This window comes from Triticum urartu, chromosome 5A (assembly GCF_056163025.1).
Source record: "Triticum urartu cultivar PI428250 chromosome 5A, HENAU_Tu73, whole genome shotgun sequence".
Lineage (NCBI taxonomy): Eukaryota > Viridiplantae > Streptophyta > Magnoliopsida > Poales > Poaceae > Triticum > Triticum urartu.
The window spans coordinates 621400261-621422469 of record NC_141877.1 but is presented as its reverse complement, the minus strand read 5'-3'; the positions used below and the strand labels follow the sequence as shown (position 1 = coordinate 621422469).

General features: G+C 50.8%; 2 protein-coding genes and 1 non-coding gene across 3 annotated transcripts; all 3 read right to left on the bottom strand.

Annotated features, from left to right (window-relative positions):
• Positions 1-13066: 13066 nt before the first annotated feature.
• On the bottom strand, positions 13067-13150 carry TRNAL-CAA (transfer RNA leucine (anticodon CAA)). Its single transcript has one exon. It is a non-coding gene; the product is annotated as a tRNA-Leu (tRNA).
• A 255-nt stretch (positions 13151-13405) lies between these two features.
• LOC125511120 (Ribosomal protein L17 family protein) lies at positions 13406-15718 on the bottom strand. The gene is made up of 3 exons (XM_048676408.2): positions 15392-15718; positions 13903-14312; positions 13406-13610 (listed from the first exon to the last, which is right to left on the bottom strand). The coding sequence occupies exons 1-2, from the start codon at positions 15651-15653 to the stop codon at positions 13903-13905; spliced, it is 672 nt and encodes a 223-aa protein (XP_048532365.2). The 5' UTR covers positions 15654-15718; the 3' UTR covers positions 13406-13610.
• A 266-nt stretch (positions 15719-15984) lies between these two features.
• Positions 15985-16868, bottom strand: LOC147973445 (uncharacterized). Its single transcript, XM_087525003.1, has one exon. It carries the CDS (start codon positions 16820-16822, stop codon positions 16181-16183), a length of 642 nt encoding a protein of 213 aa, XP_087381129.1. The 5' UTR covers positions 16823-16868; the 3' UTR covers positions 15985-16180.
• Between the last annotated feature and the right edge of the window lie 5341 nt (positions 16869-22209).

The window sequence follows — 22209 nt, the reverse complement described above, 5'->3', positions numbered from 1 at the left end:
ATAAATATTGTTGGTGCTAATGATTATGATGATGATTAAATAGCTTGTGCTGGCGGATTAGATTCAAGTAGAGGCAACATGTGGTGCACATCGAAAGTACTACTAGTCCAAACTAGATCAAGTTTGGATTAGTAGTATACTTTTGACATGCACCACATATTGCCTCCACTTGAACCTAATCCACCTTCATTTGACACACTGTTATGGACATAATGATGTAAACCTCATAACTGGTATTGTACCAATATTTGTATGATGGCGCATAAATACACTAAAAATAAAAAAAATAAAAAACAATACTAGTAGCGATGGAAAGAAAACGCGCTGCCAGTAGTTACATTAGCAGCAGCGTGGGAGTGAACAAGCACTGCAGCTATTTGTCCTAGCAGTAGCGCGTGCGGCACGCGTTACTGCTAAGCAATAGCTGTAGCGCCTTATTAGTAGCGCGCCTACCCGCGCTACTAGTGAGCACAAAACCAGCGCTACTGCTAGGGTTTTCCCTAGTAGTGTCTCCTCTCGTTGCTAGTTGATTCCATAGATTGATCTTGGTGAAATGTAGGAATTTTTTTTGTTTTCTGCAATGTTCCCCAACAGGTTGGAGTGCACGTGAACACTATTAGGATGAAGGAGATTACTAGCGCAGGCGCACATGCTGACATGGAGGCTGTCTTGCACATCCAGGCCTTGGAAGGGTCAGTGACCTTCGATCCCAAGTGGTTGTTGGCCCCGTAGAAGTTGTGCAGGGAGAAAGGCGTGTTCGTGCTAGATGGGGTCGACTCATTCAATTCGGGTTGCTCGTCATGGCCTCCCGCAACCTGCGGGAGCGCAATACAAGCACAAATACAAAATCCTCATGTGCACTTACCTCACAAGGTACAATTAGAACACAGCTACCCTAATCCAGATGTTTTTTTAAAGGAACACAATGTGTTTCATTACATAACATGGCTGGGCAAATAGCCACCACCAACTCCTTTTACAAAGTCTGGAACCTAGCCAAGCCAGATCTCACACAAACTAGGTCCCAGTTCAGCATTGGCAGAGCCAGGCGAAATTTCTTGGGGAGGAGGGGCGGGGGAGGAAAAAGATGAGTGTTTGGTAGGGGAAAATAGTAACCTAAACCCTCCTAATTTTTTCCTTCACAGTTTGGTCAAAGGCCGGGGGCAATGCCCCCCTCCCCTAGTACACATAGAACTGTCTCTTTTAGAACCACTGGATGATACCCCGCAAGTTGTTACGGAATATTTTGCATACATTTCCAATGTGATTTGATTGCATGGAACATGAATATTTTAAGTAATAATATGATAAAAAAACGAAGAGTCTGTTCGGTTCATGACTAACTTTGTCACAACTAAGTTTAGACAAAGTGTGGCTGCCACAAAAAGTGTGGCTAACAAAATGGCCACCACAAGTGTGGCAAGATTTGGCAAAATATTGAGCCTATGACATGCGGACCATGTTGCTAGAAAAGTGTGGCAACGACTAAGGTTAGGTGTGGCAACCTTAGGTTGTAAATCAAACAGGCCCTAAAAAAACATGTGATTTACTGTGTTTGACTATTGGATAATTGTAAAATATGTAGCATAGTACAATGGAAATTCTAGTGAATGTTTCGCGTGTTGAGGTAGTTTTCTTTCTCTATAAATGGTTTGGTGGTGATGGGTCTTTTTTTATGCATGTTGATGTGGAAGAAATATGATTTGAAACTCACTTAGAATGCACTAATACGTGTTGCGTGGTAGAGGATTCTTGTGCTTGCATCGCACATATGCTAGTGGATCAAGCTAGTAAATCTAATGGCTACAACAATTTTGATGATGTAGAAGCACACATATTGTGATAATTAAAAGTAGTGGGAATCACTCTTTTAGGCATATAGGATATGGTCTCCGGCCTTTGGCCTTTTTGCAAATAATAATTTGAAGTAGCAATATTTTAGTCTAGAAAGATGGAGGGCCTACTATTTGTTTTAAAAAGTGAAACATTATGGAAGCCAAGCAAGCGTGCGGTGTAAAAATGATAATCCTTATTAGCCGGCACTGATTAATAAATACTAATCAAAATTATCTTATATGTGAAATACACCTTTTTAGAAAACTTTTGATTTATTCATCTTTAATCATGGTAGTACAACGAACATCAGAAACGATAAAAATTACATTCAGATCCATAGACCACCTAGCAAAAGGTAAGGCATGGAAGCGAGCCGAAGGCGCGCCATTGTCATTGCCACTCCCTCGCTGTAGACGGGCAAAAATTGTTGTAATAGACAGTCGAAAAGTCGTTGTGCAAAGGCCCCATAAGACCGGCACACCAGAACAACAACCGCCGCCATTGAAGAGTAGCGTAGATCGGAAGGATCCAACCTGAAGACGCACGACCATAGACCAACTATGACCATATCAGAGCAGATCCATCAAAGACAGATCCGCTAGAGAAACACCTCCACACGCCCACCGACGATGCTAGATGCACCGTCGAGACGGGACTAGGTGGGGTTAAACCTTATTCCACTTTTGGGAGGCGCTGTTGTCTCGTCTTTCTGAGCTGAACACAAACTCTAACAAATTCGAAGGAACATCTAAAAACAAAGCCCTCCCGTCAATAAGGATCGGGATCCACCACGCCGCCAATCAAAGATGAAGCAGACCGGCGGCGACCCCCATTGAAGACAGAGGAACCCTAGGCATTTTTCTTGGAGGCGGTGGCTAACATGTATTTTTTTCCCCTGTGAAAGACACACCCGCTAACTATTTGTGGTACCAACTCTCCAAGGCGGATGAATGACGACAATCTACTACTCACCGTGCTCCCCATTCATTGCGTGTACGCTCTACGGATGAATCGGGCCAACGACCCGGCTTTATTTATCGTTCCCTTGACAGAAATGGGAGTACATAATCATGGACCACACTAGCGAAAGAGAAGAATTTAGGCACTAAAAAACACAGGAGCACCACTAGCAATCAGCTAGTGCGTGCGATCAGTTACTTTTTCCCAGGAGGAGATGCTGCGAGCTATGCTGTGATCTGGTTATCACACACACACGCACACACTCTCTTCTTGGATACTGTTCATTCCAAGTGATTCTTTCTGCTCTTTGCTGTCTAACTTTTGCTCTGTTGCGCATGGTGTTTTTTGCTGTGCGCTGGATTTGGCAAACAGGCGAACATGGAGCCTGTCAGGTAAACAAGTCAGTAAAAGCCGGTGAGCCGAAGGACATCCTTTTCATACGGTGCGCTTTTTTGCCCCAAGAAAGAAACCAGGTAGGCTGGGCAGGATGCTGTGTCTGATCCTTAGCGTCAACTTTTGTGTTGGCCCTTTTCGGTGCCATGCTTCATCGCTCGTCAGCTTTCACATGCTCCCTCTCAGCGGCCTCGTGCGCCCAGCAATGATCTGCTCCACAAGTAGAGGAAGAGCCAACCAAACCAAACCCAAGGGAAAAACAAGTACTCCCCGTAGTAACACTCCTCTCTGTCCCGAAGTTATACTAAAGTTGAGACATTTATTTTAAAACGGTGGCCGTGAGTATTTGAGAGAGACAAAAGATATTTTGAGACAGAGGGGTACTTCTTAAATCCTTGCACTTGAAATCGTATTTGGTTTTATGTTCACGCGCTTTGAAACAGGCTTTAACTTCATGATTCTAATGTTACCATGGATTCAGAGGAGGGGTTTGCTACGGCCACGATGGACTGCACCAATCGAGCTGCTTCATATCAGCTACTGTTGTTTTATAAGCTAAATTTATGCGCAATGGAGCATTTTTGAACTGACAACCGGAAAAAGCACTTCCTCCAATCTGAATTAATTGACGCAGACTCTATACAATACAATGTCGGAAGGGGAGGAGGAGGAGGAGGAGAAATAATGTATGGTTGACGAAGAGGATTTTGTCAGTAGATTATGAGATGCATTTCCCGTCTTTTCTTTTGGGCGCTAGCCTTGGATCCAAGTAAAACCCATGATGATGCGAGCGTAGCGTAGCATAGCAAAGAATTGAGACACGGGCATAGGATCCCCTGCATCTCGTAGACGGTTGGAGAGGGATGTTTATTGCCATCGGGGAGGCAGCGCACGTTGCGGCCGCAGTGCGCGCGTGCTGCCCGGCCCTCGTGCCATGCCATACACGGGCTGCAGGCTCCACTCCACTGCTGTGTTTACACTCACCAGTACGTAGTACGCAGGCGGCATGGGGGGCAGCTCTACTGTGCTTCTACTACTAGCCAGCACGTTCGCAGGCCGGCCGGCCGGCGGCAATGGCTTGCTTGGACAGGCTCGAGCAGCTAGCTAGCTATACGCCGTACATATGTACATACGTACACGTACGCTCCAGCGCATGCGTACGCTACACGCACGCTGCCGTCTCGTCCGCGCACGCGCGCTCGCGCATGCACACACGGGCGGCGCGCGGCTGGCACCACCTCCACCTGAGGCCAACTCCAACCCGCGACACCATCCTGTCCGTCCGCGTCCGTTTGAGGGTGAACGGACAAAGCAGATCTTCCAACGTTCGGTCGTAAACGGGCCGTTGTCCGTTTTCTGTCCACTTTCGATTCATTCCCGGTCCAAGTTTGAACTGAGTTTGCGGCCGAACGGACAGCGGACAGACAGGACGCGCGCCTTGTCCTCCCCTGGCCCGCCCGTCGGTGGCACAGCCGGCCACTTGCCCTCCTTTTCCTCCAAACCTCCCGCGCCCCACCCTCCACTCTCCCGCGCCCCCGGCCTTCCCCCTCTTTTCGTCCACTATGCCCGACGACGCGAATCCCGGCGACCCACCACCTGCCGCGAAGAAGCCCGTGGCGAAAAAGAAGAAGCCCGTGGAGAAGAAGCCGCGGTCGGAGCTCTTGCCGGCGTCCGCTGCCAAGCTTGACAGGGGATCGGACAAGAGGAGGGACCGACGAGCCGTGGAAAAGGATAAGAAGGCCACCGCGCAGTATGTATCCAAGTGTGCCCTGCGGCGTGCGATGCAGCACCATGCCGAGATCGACGACAAGGAGTCATCGTCTCCAAGGCGCACGCCCTCCTCATGATGGGTGGTATGGCCCGCTGCTGGCCATTCTCTCGGCCAGCACAGGCTCGTCGGCCCATCGACCGCCGTAGCACCGTTCCCCTAGCTCGTCCGTCTCACACGGCACACGCAGATTTTCGTGCTCCGCCGCCGCACGGCCATGGGCAGACGCGATTCTCTACGTAGCCGGATTGCGTGGTGGTCGACCCGACTACGCCCGCGGGTGTCATCGACCTCAACATCACGCCGGGGTACAGTCGCGCTGGCCATTGTGAAGACGACACGCAAAGGAAGCAGCCCCGGTCGTTCGAGTCGGCTAACAATGCCGGTGCCCGCAAGCTGTTCGGCGATATGCCACCGCCGACGTAGACGATGATGGTCGAACGTCATCTTCGAGGGCCGTGGTGAGGCGTTCCACGTAGACGGCCAAGAGCAACCTTTTGATGCCGACGCGACCCAAAGCTAGGATGGCCGTGGTACCTATGATGACTCTCAGTTCGGCGGCCATGATGATGCCGATGAGGATGACCATGGCAACTCGTGGCATGAAATGATGACTTGCATTGTGAAGATGAAGAAGATGAGGTCGACATTTCCGCAGAGCCATTATGTCTCATCGACGAGCTCACCCAAAAGGCCGAAGCACAAAAGAGGAGGAAGAGCATTCGCACAGGATCATATAGCCAAGCCGAGGACACTTTGATTTGCGAGAGTTGGAAGGAAATTGGCCAAGATCCAATCAAAGGTGTCGAGCAAAAAGTAGTGGTATTTTGTACAAGAGTTCACAAGAACTTTCATGATCGAAGAAAAGTTTGCCCCCTACCAATTCACAAGCACTCGCGGCATCAATTCAATCCGAAAAAGGTGGGGATTCATCCAACAAGAATGCAACAAATAGTGTGCCGCGCTTGAGAGCGTCAAAGCCTATCCCGTGAGCGGCCTAGGACTTGATGACTTGGTATGAACCCCCTCTCTTTTCCATCATGCGCCCATTCATGCTAGCATGCCATTTAAGTTTCATGCATTCTATGTCCTTTCATGTTGGCCGCATGTTTGATTGTCTAGGCATTTCAGTCTTTAGAAGCCTTCAAGGCCCGACACAAAGACAAGCCATTCAATCTCACGCATTGTTGGGTGCTCATCTAAGATTGCCCCAAGTTCAAGGACCAATACAATACTCGTCGGAAGAAGAGAGGAGAGAAGGCGGCGGCGGCCGAGGCTGATGCGGGAGACGTGCTCAAGAGGCCGAGGGGCAAGACAAGCTGGAAGTCCGACAAGAAGCGTGATGCGTCTTCTATAGCCTTGCAAGGAACTTTGGAGGATATGATGAGCCAAAAGGAAATGCGGGATGAGAGGAAGAGCAAAGGGAGGAAGGAGTAAATGAAGATATACCTAGATCTTCAAACGAAGAAGTTTGACATGGAGGAGGCCTTTTTTAGAGGAAGCTTGACATTGAGGAGGCCGCTCAACTCAAGAAGCTAGAGATTGAGGCCACCAATGCCGACACAAAAGCCAAGAAGGTGGCACTAGCGATCATGATTGTCGACAAGAACATCTTGTCACCGGAGAGGAAGGCTTCGTTCACGAACCGGCAGAAGGAGATGTTCGCCAGCGACGTCATGATCTAGGTGAGACAACGGCCGTGATGGTGGTCCTTTTTGAAGGCTGGTACCTGTGCCGGCTGCTGGCTTTGTTGCCGACGACAAAACTTGTCCATTATGAAGGCTGGCTCCTGTGCCAGCCGTTGGCTTTGTTGCCGGCGTCAGACTATAGGCCATCGGTTGTGTTGCCGGCCGACGTGAACTAGTGCGAATCGCGGATTAAAATTCTTTGTTTCTCACTTTTGCATGCATAGAGACAAGATGCGTTCGAAATGCGGCCGCGCGTTGAACGCACGACCAAGGCATCTACGAATTCGAACGGACACGGCCCTATTATCACACCCAAACGAACGAAATCCGGACAAAGCGACGTCCGTTTGAGGTCGCGCGTTGAGTTGGCCTTAGGCCAACTCCACCGCGCGACCCTATCCTGTCCGCCCCCGTCCGTTTGGGGTAAAAGGGACAAACGAGACGGCCCAGCGCGCGGGCGCAAACGGACAAATGTCTGGATTCCGTCCGCTTTCGACCCATCCCCGGCCCAAACTTGCGCTCGGTTTGGGGTGAAACGGACGCGCGCGTACGGCCTCGACGCATGCCCTTGTCCCCCCCGTGGCCCTCCTGTCGGGGACACTAGCAGTCCCTCCACTCCCAACGCTTCACCCTCTCCCCCCGCCCCGCCGCCAGCGCCGCCGCTATTCTCCGGCCGCCTCCTCACCGCACAGCCCCCCGCCGTCCGTACCAAACCACGTCTCGACATGGCCGCCACCACGCCCGCGCTTCCGCTGTAGTTTTGGTCGTCGATCGGAGGAGGTTTGGCCCTCGCCATCCTTGCCGGTGGCAGAGGGGACACGACTGCCGGCGACGTACCACGGCGGCCGAGGCAGATTCCGACGAGAGCTCTAGAGCGGCCTGTAGCCGGCCGGCAACCACCCTGCTACGTCGAGGTGATCATCGCGGCCTCTTCACCACCACGAGCGCAAGGTGTTTGACCTTTTGCCAACAAAAGTATGGACAGTGGAGACGAGTTTTTCTACCATCACTTCCTTTATTCATCGGACGATTCATCGTCGGATGATGACGATCTTGTGGTGGCTGCACTGGTCGTTCACGACCATATTCAACGGCAGCTTCCTCGGTACAGGGGGTCAGTCCCTGGCCGTGCTCCCAACCTGAACCGCAACAGGGAGAGAGGCCACGCCCTGCTCTATGCAGATTACTTTGCCAACACCCCACTCTTCAGGCCGGATAAATTTCGTCGCCGTTTTCGTATGGCCAGGCATGTGTTCAATCGTATCCGAGAGGGAGTGGTTGCTCATGACCCATACTTTGAGTGCAAGACGGATGCCCTTGGCAAGCTTGGATTCTCCTCCTACCAGAAATGCACCGCGGCCATCCGCATCCTTGCATATGGAATTCCAGGCGATCTGGTGGATGAGTATGTGCGTATGTGTGAGACAACATGTCTGATGTCAATGTACAAGTTTTGCCAGGCTGTGATCGAGGTCTTTGGCCCAGAGTACTTGAGGCAGCCAACTGCCGCTGATACAGAGAGATTGTTGGCGACCAACGCAGCTAGAGGCTTTCCAGGTATGCTTGGCAGCATAGATTGTATGCACTGGGAGTGGAAGAACTGTCCATTTGCTTGGCAAGGCCAGTACAAGGGGCATGTTAACGGGTGCACTGTCATATTAGAAGCGGTGGCATCACAAGATCTTTGGATATGGCATTCTTTCTTCGGCATGGCAGGTTCTCACAATGATATCAACGTGCTGCAGCGTTCTCCAGTCTTCACGAGGCTTGCAGAAGGCCACTCCCCACCTGTCAACTTTGAGATCAACGGCCACCATTACAACAAGGGATACTATCTAGCAGATGGTATATATCCTCAGTGGTCAACTTTTGTGAAGACAATCTTGAAACCCCAAGGTGAGAAGAGAAAGAGATTTGCCCAAATGCAAGAGAGTGTTAGAAAGGATGTGGAACATGCTTTTGGTGTGCTTCAATCCCAGTGGGGTATGGTTCGAAACCCTGCACTGTCATGGGATGAAAGGAAGCTTTGGGAGGTGATGACTGCTTGTGTGATCATGCACAACATGATCGTCGATGACGAGTGTGATGAGAGTATCTTCGACCAAGGATTTGATTATCAAGGTGAAAATATTGAGCCCCTGCACCAAGACCCGGCCACATTTGAACAGTTTGCCCAATTCCACCGTGAGATGCGTGATTGGCACACTCATGTGAATCTTCAAAATGACTTGTTTGAGCACGTGTGGGATCACGTTGGCAACCAATAGATGTATTTGTAAAACTATTTCAATTGGGTTGTAAAACTATTTTAATTTTCAGACAAATATTTGGGTTCGAAACTAGTTTTAATGCAAATTTGGGAAATTCTTGGCCCTGACGGACAGGATGGGGCAAAAGGATGCGGCCGCGCGCTGGGCGCACGGCCACCGCATCCCAGGACAGGCCCGGACACGACCCCAAATTCCTACCCAAAGGGACAAAAACAGGACAAAACGGACGTCCGTTTGGGGTCGCGCAGTGGAGTTGGCCTTACCTGCCCCGCCCGCGGGCTGCCCCAGCCGTCGGTGATGTCTGGTGCGCCTCAGCCTCAGGCCAACTCCACCGCGCAACCCTATCCTGTCCGGCCCCGTCCGTTTGGGGTAAAAGGGACAAAAAAAGGCGGCCCAGCGCGCGGGAGCAAACGGACTTTTGTCCGCTTTGTGTCCGCTTTCGACCCATCCCCGGCCCAAACTTGCGCCGGTTTTGGGGTGAAACGGACAGCGCGGACGGGCGGGACGCGCGCGCTTGTCCTCCCCTGGCCCGCCTGTCGATGGGAGAAACCAAAACCCCCCCGACGGCCATTTGGCGCCATTTCCCCCAAACCCTCCCACGTCCCTTCCGCCGCCCCCCCTCTCTCCCCCGTCCATGGCCGATGCCCCGTCGAGTTCCGGCGGCCTGGCCGTCGACCCGACCGCAAAGGTGAAGAAGAAGGCGCCAAGGAAGCCGCGGTCGGAGTACACGCCGGAGGAGATCGCCAAGTTGGACGCGGAATCGGCGAAGAGGAGGGAATGGAGAGCGGCCGTCAAGATGAATGCCGCCGCGGCCAAGTTCGCCGCCCAGCGCGAGGAGCTGGAGGCCGCGCGGCGCAAGGCCGCTGCCGACGAGAAGGAGGACCTCGTCAACAAAGCGCACACCATCCTCATGCTTGGCATGGGCCGTCCGGCGGGGTTCCATGCAGCGGCCGTCGGTCCGGCGAGCACAGGCTCGTCGGTCGCCCCGCCTACGCACTGCCAGTCGCCGACGTCGCGCGCCGCGCCCATGTCGCCCGGCTTTCCTCCACCCAGGCACGACAGCCAGACCCGTTTCTCGGCGTCGCCGGACGTGGGCTTGTTCGCGCCGTCCACACCACGCCCCGCGGCCGTCATCGACCTCAACGTGACGCCTGGGTCCAGCAGCGGCGGGCGGCCTTCCGTCGAGATGCAAAGAAAGCAGGCGCATGCACCGTTCACGGGCACCATGTCGGCCCCCCCGCGTGTTGTTTGACGAAATGCCAACCTCAACGCCGATGGTGGACGACCCCTTCTACAACCAGTACATGGAGGACGTGATCTTCCAGGGTGGGCATGGCCGTGCCTACGACCCCGATGAGACCCAAAGTCAGGATGGCCGCGCCCAGTACGTGCCCGATGAAGAGGCCGACGACCATGCTGACTACGACCATGGTGATTCGTGGCATGAAGACGATGACATCTATGTCGAAGGTGAAGATGAAGATGAAGCCAATGATGTTGATATTAGTGGCGCTCCATTGTTCATAGACGAGCTCACCCAAAGAGCGGAAGCACAAAAGAAGCGGAAGAGCATTCGCACCGGTTCATATACACAAGATGAGGACAAGTTGATTTGCCAATGTTGGATGGAGATTAGCCAAGATCCAAGGACCGGCGCGCAACAAAAGGGCATTGTTTTTTGGACGAGAGTCCACAAAACATTTCATGAAAGGAAGATGTTTGAGCCCTACCAAATTACAAGCAACCGTGGCATCGGTTCTATTCAAAAAAGATGGTTGTTCATCCAACAAAAGTGCAACAAGTATTGTGCCGCACTTGAGAGCGTTGAAGCACGGCCCGTGAGTGGTCTCGGCGTTGGAGACATGGTATGCTCTTCTCTTTCTAGCCCTTGCTACGGCCATGAGACTTCGGCCGTGTATATGTTTGCATGTTCACTTGTTGTTGATCATGTGGTGTAGGCATTTCAATCTTTGGAGGCATTCAAGGCCCGGCACAATGACAAGCCATTCACTCTTATGCATTGTTGGACGATCATCAACAATTTCCCTAAGTTCAAGGATCAATACCGTGAACTTCAAAGGAAGAGAGGCAAGAAGACGGCCAAGTTCACCGGAGGTGGGGATGGCGAGGCGTTGAAGAGGCCGAGGGGCAAGACCAACTCAAAGGTGGACGACATACGTGACGCCTCATCCATGGCCTTGCATGAGACTTTGCATGGTATGATGTCACATAAGGATGTGAGGGACGAGAAGAAGCGGCAAAGTAAGGACGAGCAAATGAAGCAATACCTAGACCTCCAACGACAGAAGCTTGAGATGGAGGAGGCGGCCAAGAAGAGGAAGATAGACATGGAGGAGGCGGCCCGGCAAAGGCAGCTCGACATGGAAGAGGCCGCCCGGCAAAGGCAGCTTGACATCGAGGCCGACAACGTCAAGGCCAGGCAGAGGCAGTTCGACATCGAGGCCACCAATGCCGCCACCAAAGCGAAGGAGGTGGCCCTTGCGATCATGAGCGTGGACTTGTCGAAGATGAGCGACAAGACGAGGGCCTGGTTCGAGGCCAAGCAGAAGGAGATGCTCGACGCCGAAGGCCTGAACTAGGTTGTCCGATCGGCGTGGCCGTTCTTTTGGAGGCTGGCATGGGTGCCGCCCGCCCGCTGGGCCGCTGGCAGTGTGCCGGCGAAAAAACATTCATTTTGGAGGCCGGCTGTGCTGCCGGCCGCTGGCTGTGTTGCCGGTGAGGACAACTATTTATTTTGGAGGTTGGCTGTGTTGCCGGCGATGGTCGTGTAGGCCGCTGGCTTTGTTGCCGGCGTGATGAACTCGGGTCGTGAACTGGGGTTTGGCATTTGAAATGTTCTTTTTTTTTTTAAATAGACGCGGACAGGATGGGGCAAAAGGATGCGGTCGCGCGCTGGGCGCACGGCCACCGCATCTCAGGACAGGCCCGGACACGACTTCAAATCCCTATTCAAAGGGACAAAAATCGGACAAAACGAACGTCTGTTTGAAATCGTGTGGTGGAGTTGGCATCACGGACGGGACGGAGACGGGCAGCGTGCGCGCGTGACTGCTGCCTCCTCTCGCGCAGCGCATCGCATCGAATGCTGCGGGTCGGCTTGCGGCGAATCTCGCGGGATTGCAACGCTCCAAGAAACGACGTGACAAGGATATCTACCCACGGTACGGTCTAGTTACACTTACACACCTCCTCCTCTGAGCCTCTGACAGATTCATCTCTGCCCTCGTACGGTTTGTGGTCACTGCACGGCTGGGGTCCACTCGTACAGCCAAGATCGAGAATTACTATTCCCTCAAAAAAAAAGATCGAGAATTACTAGTGGGTGGTGTTAAAAGAAAAGAAAAGAAAATTACTAGCAGGAGAAGAAAAACAGAATGAACCAATACGAGGAAGATTACACCCCGCAGAAAGAAAAAGAATAGTACCATGAAAGAAGATTGAGATTGCATTAAAACAGAATGAACCAATACGAGGAAGATTACACCCCGCAGAAAGAAAAAGAATAAGAAAGAAGATTTAGATTGCGTTCGTGACATATATAATATATAAATATATAAACGGGACAAAAGAAATGCAATTGCAAGCAAAAAGAAAAAGAAAAAGGATTGCTGCGGGTCGGCTTGCGGCGAATCTCGCGGGATTGCAACGCTCCAAGAAACGACGTGACAAGGATATCTACCCACGGTACGGTCTAGTTACACTTACACACCTCCTCCTCTGAGCCTCTGACAGATTCATCTCTGCCCTCGTACGGTTTGTGGTCACTGCACGGCTGGGGTCCACTCGTACAGCCAAGATCGAGAATTACTATTCCCTCAAAAAAAAAGATCGAGAATTACTAGTGGGTGGTGTTAAAAGAAAAGAAAAGAAAATTACTAGCAGGAGAAGAAAAACAGAATGAACCAATACGAGGAAGATTACACCCCGCAGAAAGAAAAAGAATAGTACCATGAAAGAAGATTGAGATTGCATTAAAACAGAATGAACCAATACGAGGAAGATTACACCCCGCAGAAAGAAAAAGAATAAGAAAGAAGATTTAGATTGCGTTCGTGACATATATAATATATAAATATATAAACGGGACAAAAGAAATGCAATTGCAAGCAAAAAGAAAAAGAAAAAGGATTTGTCAGAAGTGGGGTTCGAACCCACGCCCTCGTAAGAGGACCAGAACTTGAGTCTGGCGCCTTAGACCACTCGGCCATCCTGACTTTGTTGTACTTTATATGTTCACACGCTATATGTACATACAAGGTGGCTCTTCAGCTGAGCTCAAAGTTTCAACAGAGAGAGACATCACATTATAGATCTTTTCTAGAAGCTCAACTGCAGGATCGGCAGTTGCATATACAAACGATGTAGCATTGTCCAGGACCAGGGCAAACTCGCGTAAACATTGGGAGGCACGCCAACAACGTCATGAACAGTTCCCAGAATAAAGAGCGCAAGACTTGAAAGAAAACAGATTACAGTAAGGAGACATTCCAAAATACTAGTATTGCACACTGATCTTGCAGTTACAGGATGACATTCGTTTGTTCAAAAATTCCGTGACATGATCTACACTTTGTTGTTACAAAATAACATATGAAAACACAGGTTCAAAAGGCGATTCGCAGACACCCGGCTTGAGCAGCGTCGATGGATGGACTGCAACCAATGGATGACTCTCTGCAGATATGAATACATGAATTAGAAGGATGGTCTTTACCAGCAAAACTCTAAAATACACTATGTAAGCAAACAGACTTTTGGCACACCATGTATTTGCACAATTAGTGTTTGTAGATACAGTTCCATGTCCTTTTACTGCCTATGAAACACATACAGTGATTCTCTAAATTCATGTCCTTAATAACACTTAAGAAAACTAACATGCACAGAGTCAAGATAATGACACAGTCTATTTCAAGAATGAAAAATAAGAACAATTTGGTGATACCATAAAAGGGATTCACCTCACCTAGACAAGTTCGATGTAAGCCATAGGTGCATTATCTCCCCGCCTTGGGAATGTCGGGATGATCCTTGTGTAGCCCCCGTTTCTTTCCCCGTACCTGTCTGGAACCTCAGCAAACAGTGCATGGACTATGTGCTTCTCATAAATATACCCCAGGGCCTGCCTCCTCTTGTGAAGAGATCCATCCTTCGCCATCGTGATCATCTTGTCAACCCACTTCCTCATCGCCTTTGCCCTTGGCTTAGTAGTCTTTATCCTCCCGTGCTTCAGCAGCTGTGTGGTCAGCCCACGCAGGAGTGCTTTCCGCTGATCTGCAGGCCTGTTGAGCCTAGGAATGCGCTTCCCGTGCCTCATTGCCAGTATCCTTCCACGGACATCAGTGCCAAACAGTCGGTGCGCAAAGCTTGATTCCACTGCAATATTTTGAGAAAGGTCAGCGAATGAGTTCATTGTGAAATTCATAGGAATTTTTCAAAAAACCATCCTAATCTTATCTTTAGCGTGAATGGCTCAAGACCTTTTAGGCCGATCTGGCATATTTGGCATGTAACAACCGAAGCTTTTAATTTCTCCAGGACATACTTATATTGTTTGAGATTTGTATGGTGTGGTCAATCAGTTAGGTGATATTCGACATACTAAGGAAAACTAGCTTTTAGGCAAATGTAAGGTGATAAGACCATTTTCTATCCATGATAATATTTGTTCGCATAATCAGCAAGATAAACAATTATGCATGGAATGACAAGTTACTTCACCATTCAAATCTCTTCTGCCCTTCTGATTCCACAAGTCCATATTAAAAACGTTTTCAAAATACAGCTATACCAGTTCATATTAATTATGCTTTCCTTTTTGTTCTGCTCATGACCACAAGGGATAAAATGGCAGCATCACAATTTGAAGCACCACAATGCATTCAAGCATCATCGCGATTAAACAGATGAAGAAAGTGGAAGGAACAGAGCTATAATACAGTGGGTGCAAATGTAGATGAATCTGTTGATGGCAGAGATGAGAAATGACACATATTTCTTCAAAATAGTTTGCCAACTGGTTCATTGTTAGTATTTCCTATTTGTAACTGCCAACATATGCTCCAGTATATATATGACACTAGCAACGAAATGGGTAATAGGAATATAGGATAGATGCTCTTACAAAACATGAGAGAAATTGTCAATTGTTCAATACATTGTTGAGGATTTAATGAGTTGAGCATCCTTGAACACTGAAACGCAATTCCAAAGCTACAGACCATCTCAAAGGTCATCAGCAATAAATAAATAAATGACGTGCCCCTGATACTACAATATTGGAACCCAGGTGGCCACGGAGAATGAATATGCAGCTTGCCCAGTTCAAGAAATTTCTTGGATTGGCGGCTGGCGAACTTTAGCATTTCTGACACTCGGGTGTCCAAACTGAAACTGCAGCATTTACAACCACAGTCGGGCTCAAACATAAGGGCCGGAAAACGAGGACATCTCACCGGAGAACGAGGAGGTGTAGGAGAAGGCGAGCGACGCCGAGGCCGCGGAGGACATCGGGGCGGGGGAGACGGAGGACGAGGCGGAGGACGTGGAGACGAAGGAGCTCCGGAGGAACGGGGCGGCGGAGGCCGCCTGCCTGCGAGGCCGGACGGCCACCGACGGGGAGGGGCGGAGCGCGGGGAGCGCGGCGCGGAGGGAGTCCATGCGCCAGGCCGAGGCGGAGATCGCCGGCGAGGGGGAGGTGGAGGCGAAGGCCGCCATTGGGGAGGGGAAGGAGAGCGAGCGAGCGAGCGGAGGGTGTGGGTTTGGCTGGAGAGGGGTGGCGACGCCGCTCGGCTTTGAAGCGGATAACGTTTGGATTTCTGCTGCCGGTTGGGTTCCGCTGGGCCGGGCTGGGAGGGATGGGCCTAGTCTAGTCTATGGATATGGGCAACTCGAGAATGGGCCCTTGATGACGCCCAAAACGTTGTTTATATTAGAGTAATCCTAGTTGTCTCAAAAAAAATTAGAGTAATCCTAGTTACTAAAAAATAGAGTAATCCTAATTGTCTAAAAAAATTAGAGTAATCCTAAAAAAATAAAACTGAGAGAGTTATAGTAAAGCACCTTGCATGTTATCACTCAATAATATTCAGACATGGCGAAGTGGAGTGCCCATACAATGATCAAAGATAACAATCCAGGTTACATGCCCATTATTCAATCGATGCAATGATTTATCTCTTATTTGCTAGTGCTTCCGGTGTAACTAAATGTAAAAGGCGCATGTGTTGCCACGAGGGCAATCGTTACTCATGAGGAGGAGCTGGTGCCTTGGCGGGGTGGTTATGGTTTGGGTTTGGTCCGAAAACAGGAAGTGGCCTCCTTGGTGACATGTTGTCGCCTTCCCTCCCCTCCTCCAAAGATGCAGGCGGTGGGGCCTTGCGTCGACGATGCTGGTTGGGTTGAGGCACTGGAGCAGGGTGGTTATGTATGGGGTGTGATCCAAAAGGAACCGGCCTCGGCGCCACGATATCGCCTTCGCACGCCTCCTCTGTTGATGCGGGCGGTAGGTCATGACATCGGTGATGATGGTGGGGTTGTGGCGCCGGGGCGGGAAAGTGATGTATAGGGTTCGGACCAGAAGGAACCGGCCTCGGTGCCACCATGACACCTTCCCTCACCTCCTCCGTTGATGGGGGAGGCCTGTGGGGCGGGGGGGCATGAGGACGATGGTGTATAGGGTCCGGTCCAGAAGGAACTGGCCTCGGTGCCACCATGACGCCTTCCCACGCCTCCTCCATTGTTGGAGAAGCCATATGGGGCGGCGGGGAAGGAATAACCGGCGGTGGATCACCAGTCATGTGGCGCGCGGAAGACGCCGTGAAAAAGAGCATTAGCGACAAGAAGAGCACAAGGAGCGACGGAGTGCTCTCGTGCATGGCAGCCATGGCTATGTACCTTGGCTACTTCTTGCAACCTGTCGCTGTGTTGTGTGCTCACTCTTAGGGAGTGGGCGAATATATAGAGGGCCTCATTTGAGATTAACTGGAGACCAATTAATGAACTAATTAATGACATGCTTATCTCTAGTAAGATAAACATGCAACTAATAAATGGGATGGATGGATATCCGGCATTGTCGGCGGTCAGCAAGAGAAACGCTTTCACTTTACCCAGCATTAGCGGGCAAAGAGACGTAAAATATGTATTGTTACCAAGACGCATTCCACTTTATTATACTTTAACATGCATATATACGTATCAACAAACGAAGGCACGGTGTCTTCACCACCGACGCTTGCTGAAGAAGAAAAGACACTGGTATCCTCATGTGAACTCCCAACTCAGGCAATTATCGCTAGCAAAGGCAAACGAGTTAATTAAATTATCTAGCGTTACAGCCTAGATGTACTCAAACGCTCTTCAGATTTTATCTCTGGATGTTCTCCGGGATAAACAATACTCTCCCACGTCGTTGGTCGTTTGTAATCAGCTATTTTTGCACCAGTGTGTTGGCAACACAACCGACTCAGTACTGATATAGCAGCTCGCTCCATTTTAGACTAGTCACAGTGGGGAGTAACTTAGAGTAGTAACATACATATGTTACTAGTATATGTTACTACCTTCACAGTGGGTAGTAACATATGTATTATATCATGCATCACATTATTTATTATGTTGTAGACTCATCTTTTTTTTATATGTGTGATGTTACAGTAATTAGCTATATTACCACATGCCTCTCTTTCTTCATTAATTACATGCCACATCATCTATTTTATCTAGATAAGTGTGATGTTACCATCTATGTTACTCCCACTGTGGGTAGTCTTATGCAAGACTGGAAGAACAAGTTATAGACATGCATACCACTAGCCTGCTGACACGTCTCACTAGCCGTGAACGCACGTAGGTACCAGCGAAGCCCGACCCCCACGTCGCCCCCACTCCGGCGACTCGAGCGGTTCCCCAGCCCTAGTCGCCGTCGGGGCCGAATCCACCTTCTCTCACCCCGTCGCCGTCGGAGGACGCCGCCGGGATGCGCCTGGGGGCTGACGGTGGTGGCGGGGATCCTCCTCTCTCCAGCGTCTCAGGTGGTGCGGAGCCCTTGCGCGTGTGGAGGCACGGCAAATCCGACGGCGCCGACGATGGCTGCAGCGACGGTTGGCCTTGCCACGAGCGACGACAACTGCGGCGCGTCGGGCAACCCAGTCATGGGTGACGGCGGGCGCTGGCTTGCCTGGTTCTGGTGGCGGCGACTTATGCAGCGGTGGCGCGTCATCAGGCTTCGGATCGGTGCCGGCGTGAAGGGCCTGGTGGGCTGCTTGGCGGCACCTCCGGTCAGATCTATTTTGGCCGGTGCAGTCGACGGTGGTGGTCATCTCCTCTGTCGGAGGTGGTCGGCCTGAGGCTGGGTGGTAGGATCTCGAGATCCGTCATCTAGTCCTGGTTGCGAGTCGGGGAGACATGGTTGCCGGTGAAAACCGAGCCAACACCATCGATGGCGGCGTTCTGCGTCATTACCTTGATGAAGGCATCGTCGAGTAACTACTGTCAACCCACTCCTGCTGCTCCGGGGGAAACCCTAGGATCATGGTGTTCCAGATCGGACGATGGCAACACTACGGTGTCGTTTCTCTCTTGGGATTGTGGAGCAGCGCTGGAAGGCAAAGGCAGGAGGCGGAGCGGGTTTCGTCTTGAACGGAGCTTCAGTGGACATGTTAAGTCATGCCTGGCTGACAGGTGCTACGCTTTGTCATGCCTGGTTGGCAGGTGCTACGCACGATAGATCTTCCAGAGTCTCCGCATCGGGATGGACGAGCGTAGGACGGTGGCATCGTTGGGCACCGTGGTGGCGTCGACAGTTGGTCCGACTGGCAAGGATGATGCAGATCTCTCTCCTGAAATTGGGACAACGGTACGACGATGATGGCGGCTTCTAAAATGTGTACATGTGGTGTACGCTTTAAGTCTGCCGCACCGGTTGTTGGTTCCGATACGTTATGTGGATGAATGGGAGAGGATATCGGTTACAGATATGGGGAGTGAGAGGACTCCGCATTATCAAGTTTGTAGGTGTGAATGATGGCTTCGGGTGGCTTTATGTATGTTTCTATCAGACCTTCATGGAATAATTAATAAAGATAGTCGTATGCATTGATTGATGCAGAGCTCGGGGGTTTAACTGTTGGGTTACGTAACATGCAATTTCAAAAAAAAATCACACCTATCTAGGAGATGCATAGCAACGAGAGGGGGGGAGTGTGTCCACGCACCCTCGTAGAACGAAAGCGGAAGCATTAGGTTAACGCGGTTGATGTAGTCGAACGTCTTCACGATCCAACCGCTCTAGTACCGAACGTACGACACCTCCGAGTTCAGCACACGTTCAGCTTGATGATGTCCCTCGAACTCTTGATCCAGCAGAGGGTCGAGGGAGAGTTCCGTCAACACGACGGCGTGGTGACAGTGATGGTGATGTGATCCGCGTAGGGCTTCGCCTAAGCACTACGACGCTATGACCAGAGGAGTAAACTGTGGAGGGGGGCACCGCACACGGCTAAGAGAACAATTGATGTGCTATGGGGTGCCCCATGCCCCCGTATATAAAGGAGGGGAGGAGGAGGCGGCCGACCAGGAGGGGCGCGCCATGGGGGGGAGTCCTACCAGGACTCCACTCCTAGTAGGATTCGGCCTCCCCCCTTTTCCTTTCTTCACCGGAGGGGAAAAGGAAGGAGGAGGAGAGGGAGAGGGAAAGGGGGGGCGCCGCTCCCTCCCCTAGTCCAATTCGGACTGCCATGGGGGGCGGCTGAGGGAGTCCTAGATTAAGGGGTCCTCGGGTGTCCGATCTATTGAATATGGGCTGGACTGATGGGCCGTAAGGATACAAAGACCGAAGACTCCACCTGTGTCCGGATAGGACTCTCCTTGGCGTGGAAAGCAAGCTTGGCGACCAACTATGAAGATTCCTTTCTCTGTAACCGACCTTGTGTAACCCTAGATCCCTCCCGTGTCTATATAAACCAGAGGGCTAGGTCCGTAGATAGGTCGAATCCCGAATAATCATAGCTAGGTTAGACTCTTAGGGTTTAGCCATTACGATCTCGTGGTAGATCAACTCTTGTAATACTAATATTCATCAAGATCAATCAAGCAGGACGTAGGGTATTACCTCCATAGAGAGGGCCCGAACCTGGGTAAAACATTGTGTCCCCCGTCTCCTGTTACCATTGATCCTAGACGCACAGTTCGGGACCCCCTACCCGAGATCCGCCGGTTTTGACACCGACATTGGTGCTTTCATTGAGAGTTCCACTATGTTGGGGATCATAGCAGAAGTTTAAAATTTTCTACGCATCACCAAGATCAATCTATGGAGTAATCTAGCAACGAGGGGAAGGAGAGTGCATCTACATACCCTTGTAGATCGCTAAGTGGAACCATTGCAAGAACGCGGATGAAGGAGTCGTACTCGTAGCGATTCAGATCGTGGTTGATTCCGATCTAAGTGCCGAACAACGGCGCCTCCGCGTTCAACACACGTGCAGCCCGGTGACGTCTCCTACGCCTTGATCCAGCAAGGGGAGAAGGAGAGGTTGGGGAAGACTCCGTCCAGCAGCAGCACGACGACGTGGTGGTGGTGGAGGAGCGCGGAACTCCAGCAGGGCTTCGCCAAGCACTACAAGAGACGAGGAGGGAGAGGGGTAGGGCTGCGCCAACAGGGGAAGAACCTCGTGTGTTGGGCTGCCCCTTTGCCTCCACTATATATAGGGGGAGAGGGAGGGCTGCCCCCCCACCTAGGGTTCCCACCCCAAGGGGTGCGGCAGCCCTAGATCCCATCTAGGGTGGCGGCCACAAGGGGGAGAGGGGGAGGCGCACCTCGGGTGGGCCTTAGGGCCCATCTGCCCTAGGGTTTGCACCCTCCCCTCTAGGAGGCACATTGGGCCTTGGTGGGAGGCGCCCCAGCCCACCTAGGGGCTGGTCCCTTCCCACTATTGGCCCATGTAGGCCTCCGGGGCTGGTGGCCCCACCTGGTGGACCCCCGGACCCCTCCGGTGGTCCCGGTACACTACCGGTGATGCCCGGAACACTTTCGGTGGCCAAAACCATACTTCCTATATATCAATTTTTACCTCCGGACCATTCCGGAACTCCTCGTGACGTCCGGGATCTCATCCGGGACTCCGAACAACATTCGGTAACCACGTACATACTTGCCCTATAACCCTAGCGTCATCGAACCTTAAGTGTGTAGACCCTACGGGTTTGGGAGTCATGCAGACATGGCCGAGACAACTCTCCGGTCAATAACCAACAGCGGGATCTGGATACCCATGTTGGCTCCTACATGTTCCACAATGATCTCATCGGATGAATCACGATGTCAAGGATTCAATCAATCCCGTATACAATTCCCTTTGTCTATCGGTACGATACTTGCCCGAGATTCGATCGTCGGTATCCCGATACCTTGTTCAATCTCGTTACCGGCAAGTCTCTTTACTCGTTCCGTAACACATCATCCCGTGATCAACTCCTTGATCACATTGTGCACATTATGATGATGTCCTACCGAGTGGGCCCAGAGATACCTCTCCGTTACACGGAGTGACAAATCCCAGTCTCGATTCGTGCCAACCCAACAGACACTTTCAGAGATACCCGTAGTGTACCTTTATACCCACCCAGTTACGTTGTGACGTTTGGCACACCCAAAGCACTCCTACGGTATCCGGGAGTTGCACAATCTCATGGTCTAAGGAAATGATACTTGACATTAGAAAAGCTTTAGCATACGAACTACACGATCTTTGTGCTAGGCTTAGGATTGGGTCTTGTCCATCACATCATTCTCCTAATGATGTGATCCCGTTATCAACGATATCCAATGTCCATGGTTAGGGAACCGTAACCATCTATTGATCAACGAGCTAGTCAACTAGAGGCTTACTAGGGACATGGTGTTGTCTATGTATCCACACATGTATCTGAGTTTCCTATCGATACAATTCTAGCATGGATAATAAACGATTATCATGAAAAAGGAAATATAATAATAACCAATTTATTATTGCCTCTAGGGCATATTTCCAACAGTCTCCCACTTGCACTAGAGTCAATAATCTAGTTCATATCGCCATGTGATTAACACTCACAGGTCACATCGCCATGTGACCAACATCCAAGAGTCTACTAGACTCAATGATCTAGTTCACATCACTATGTGATTAACACTCAAAGAGTTCTGGGTTTGATCATGTTATGCTTGTGAGAGAGGTTGTAGTCAACGGGTCTTGCCATATTCAGATCCCTATGTATTTCGCAAAACTTT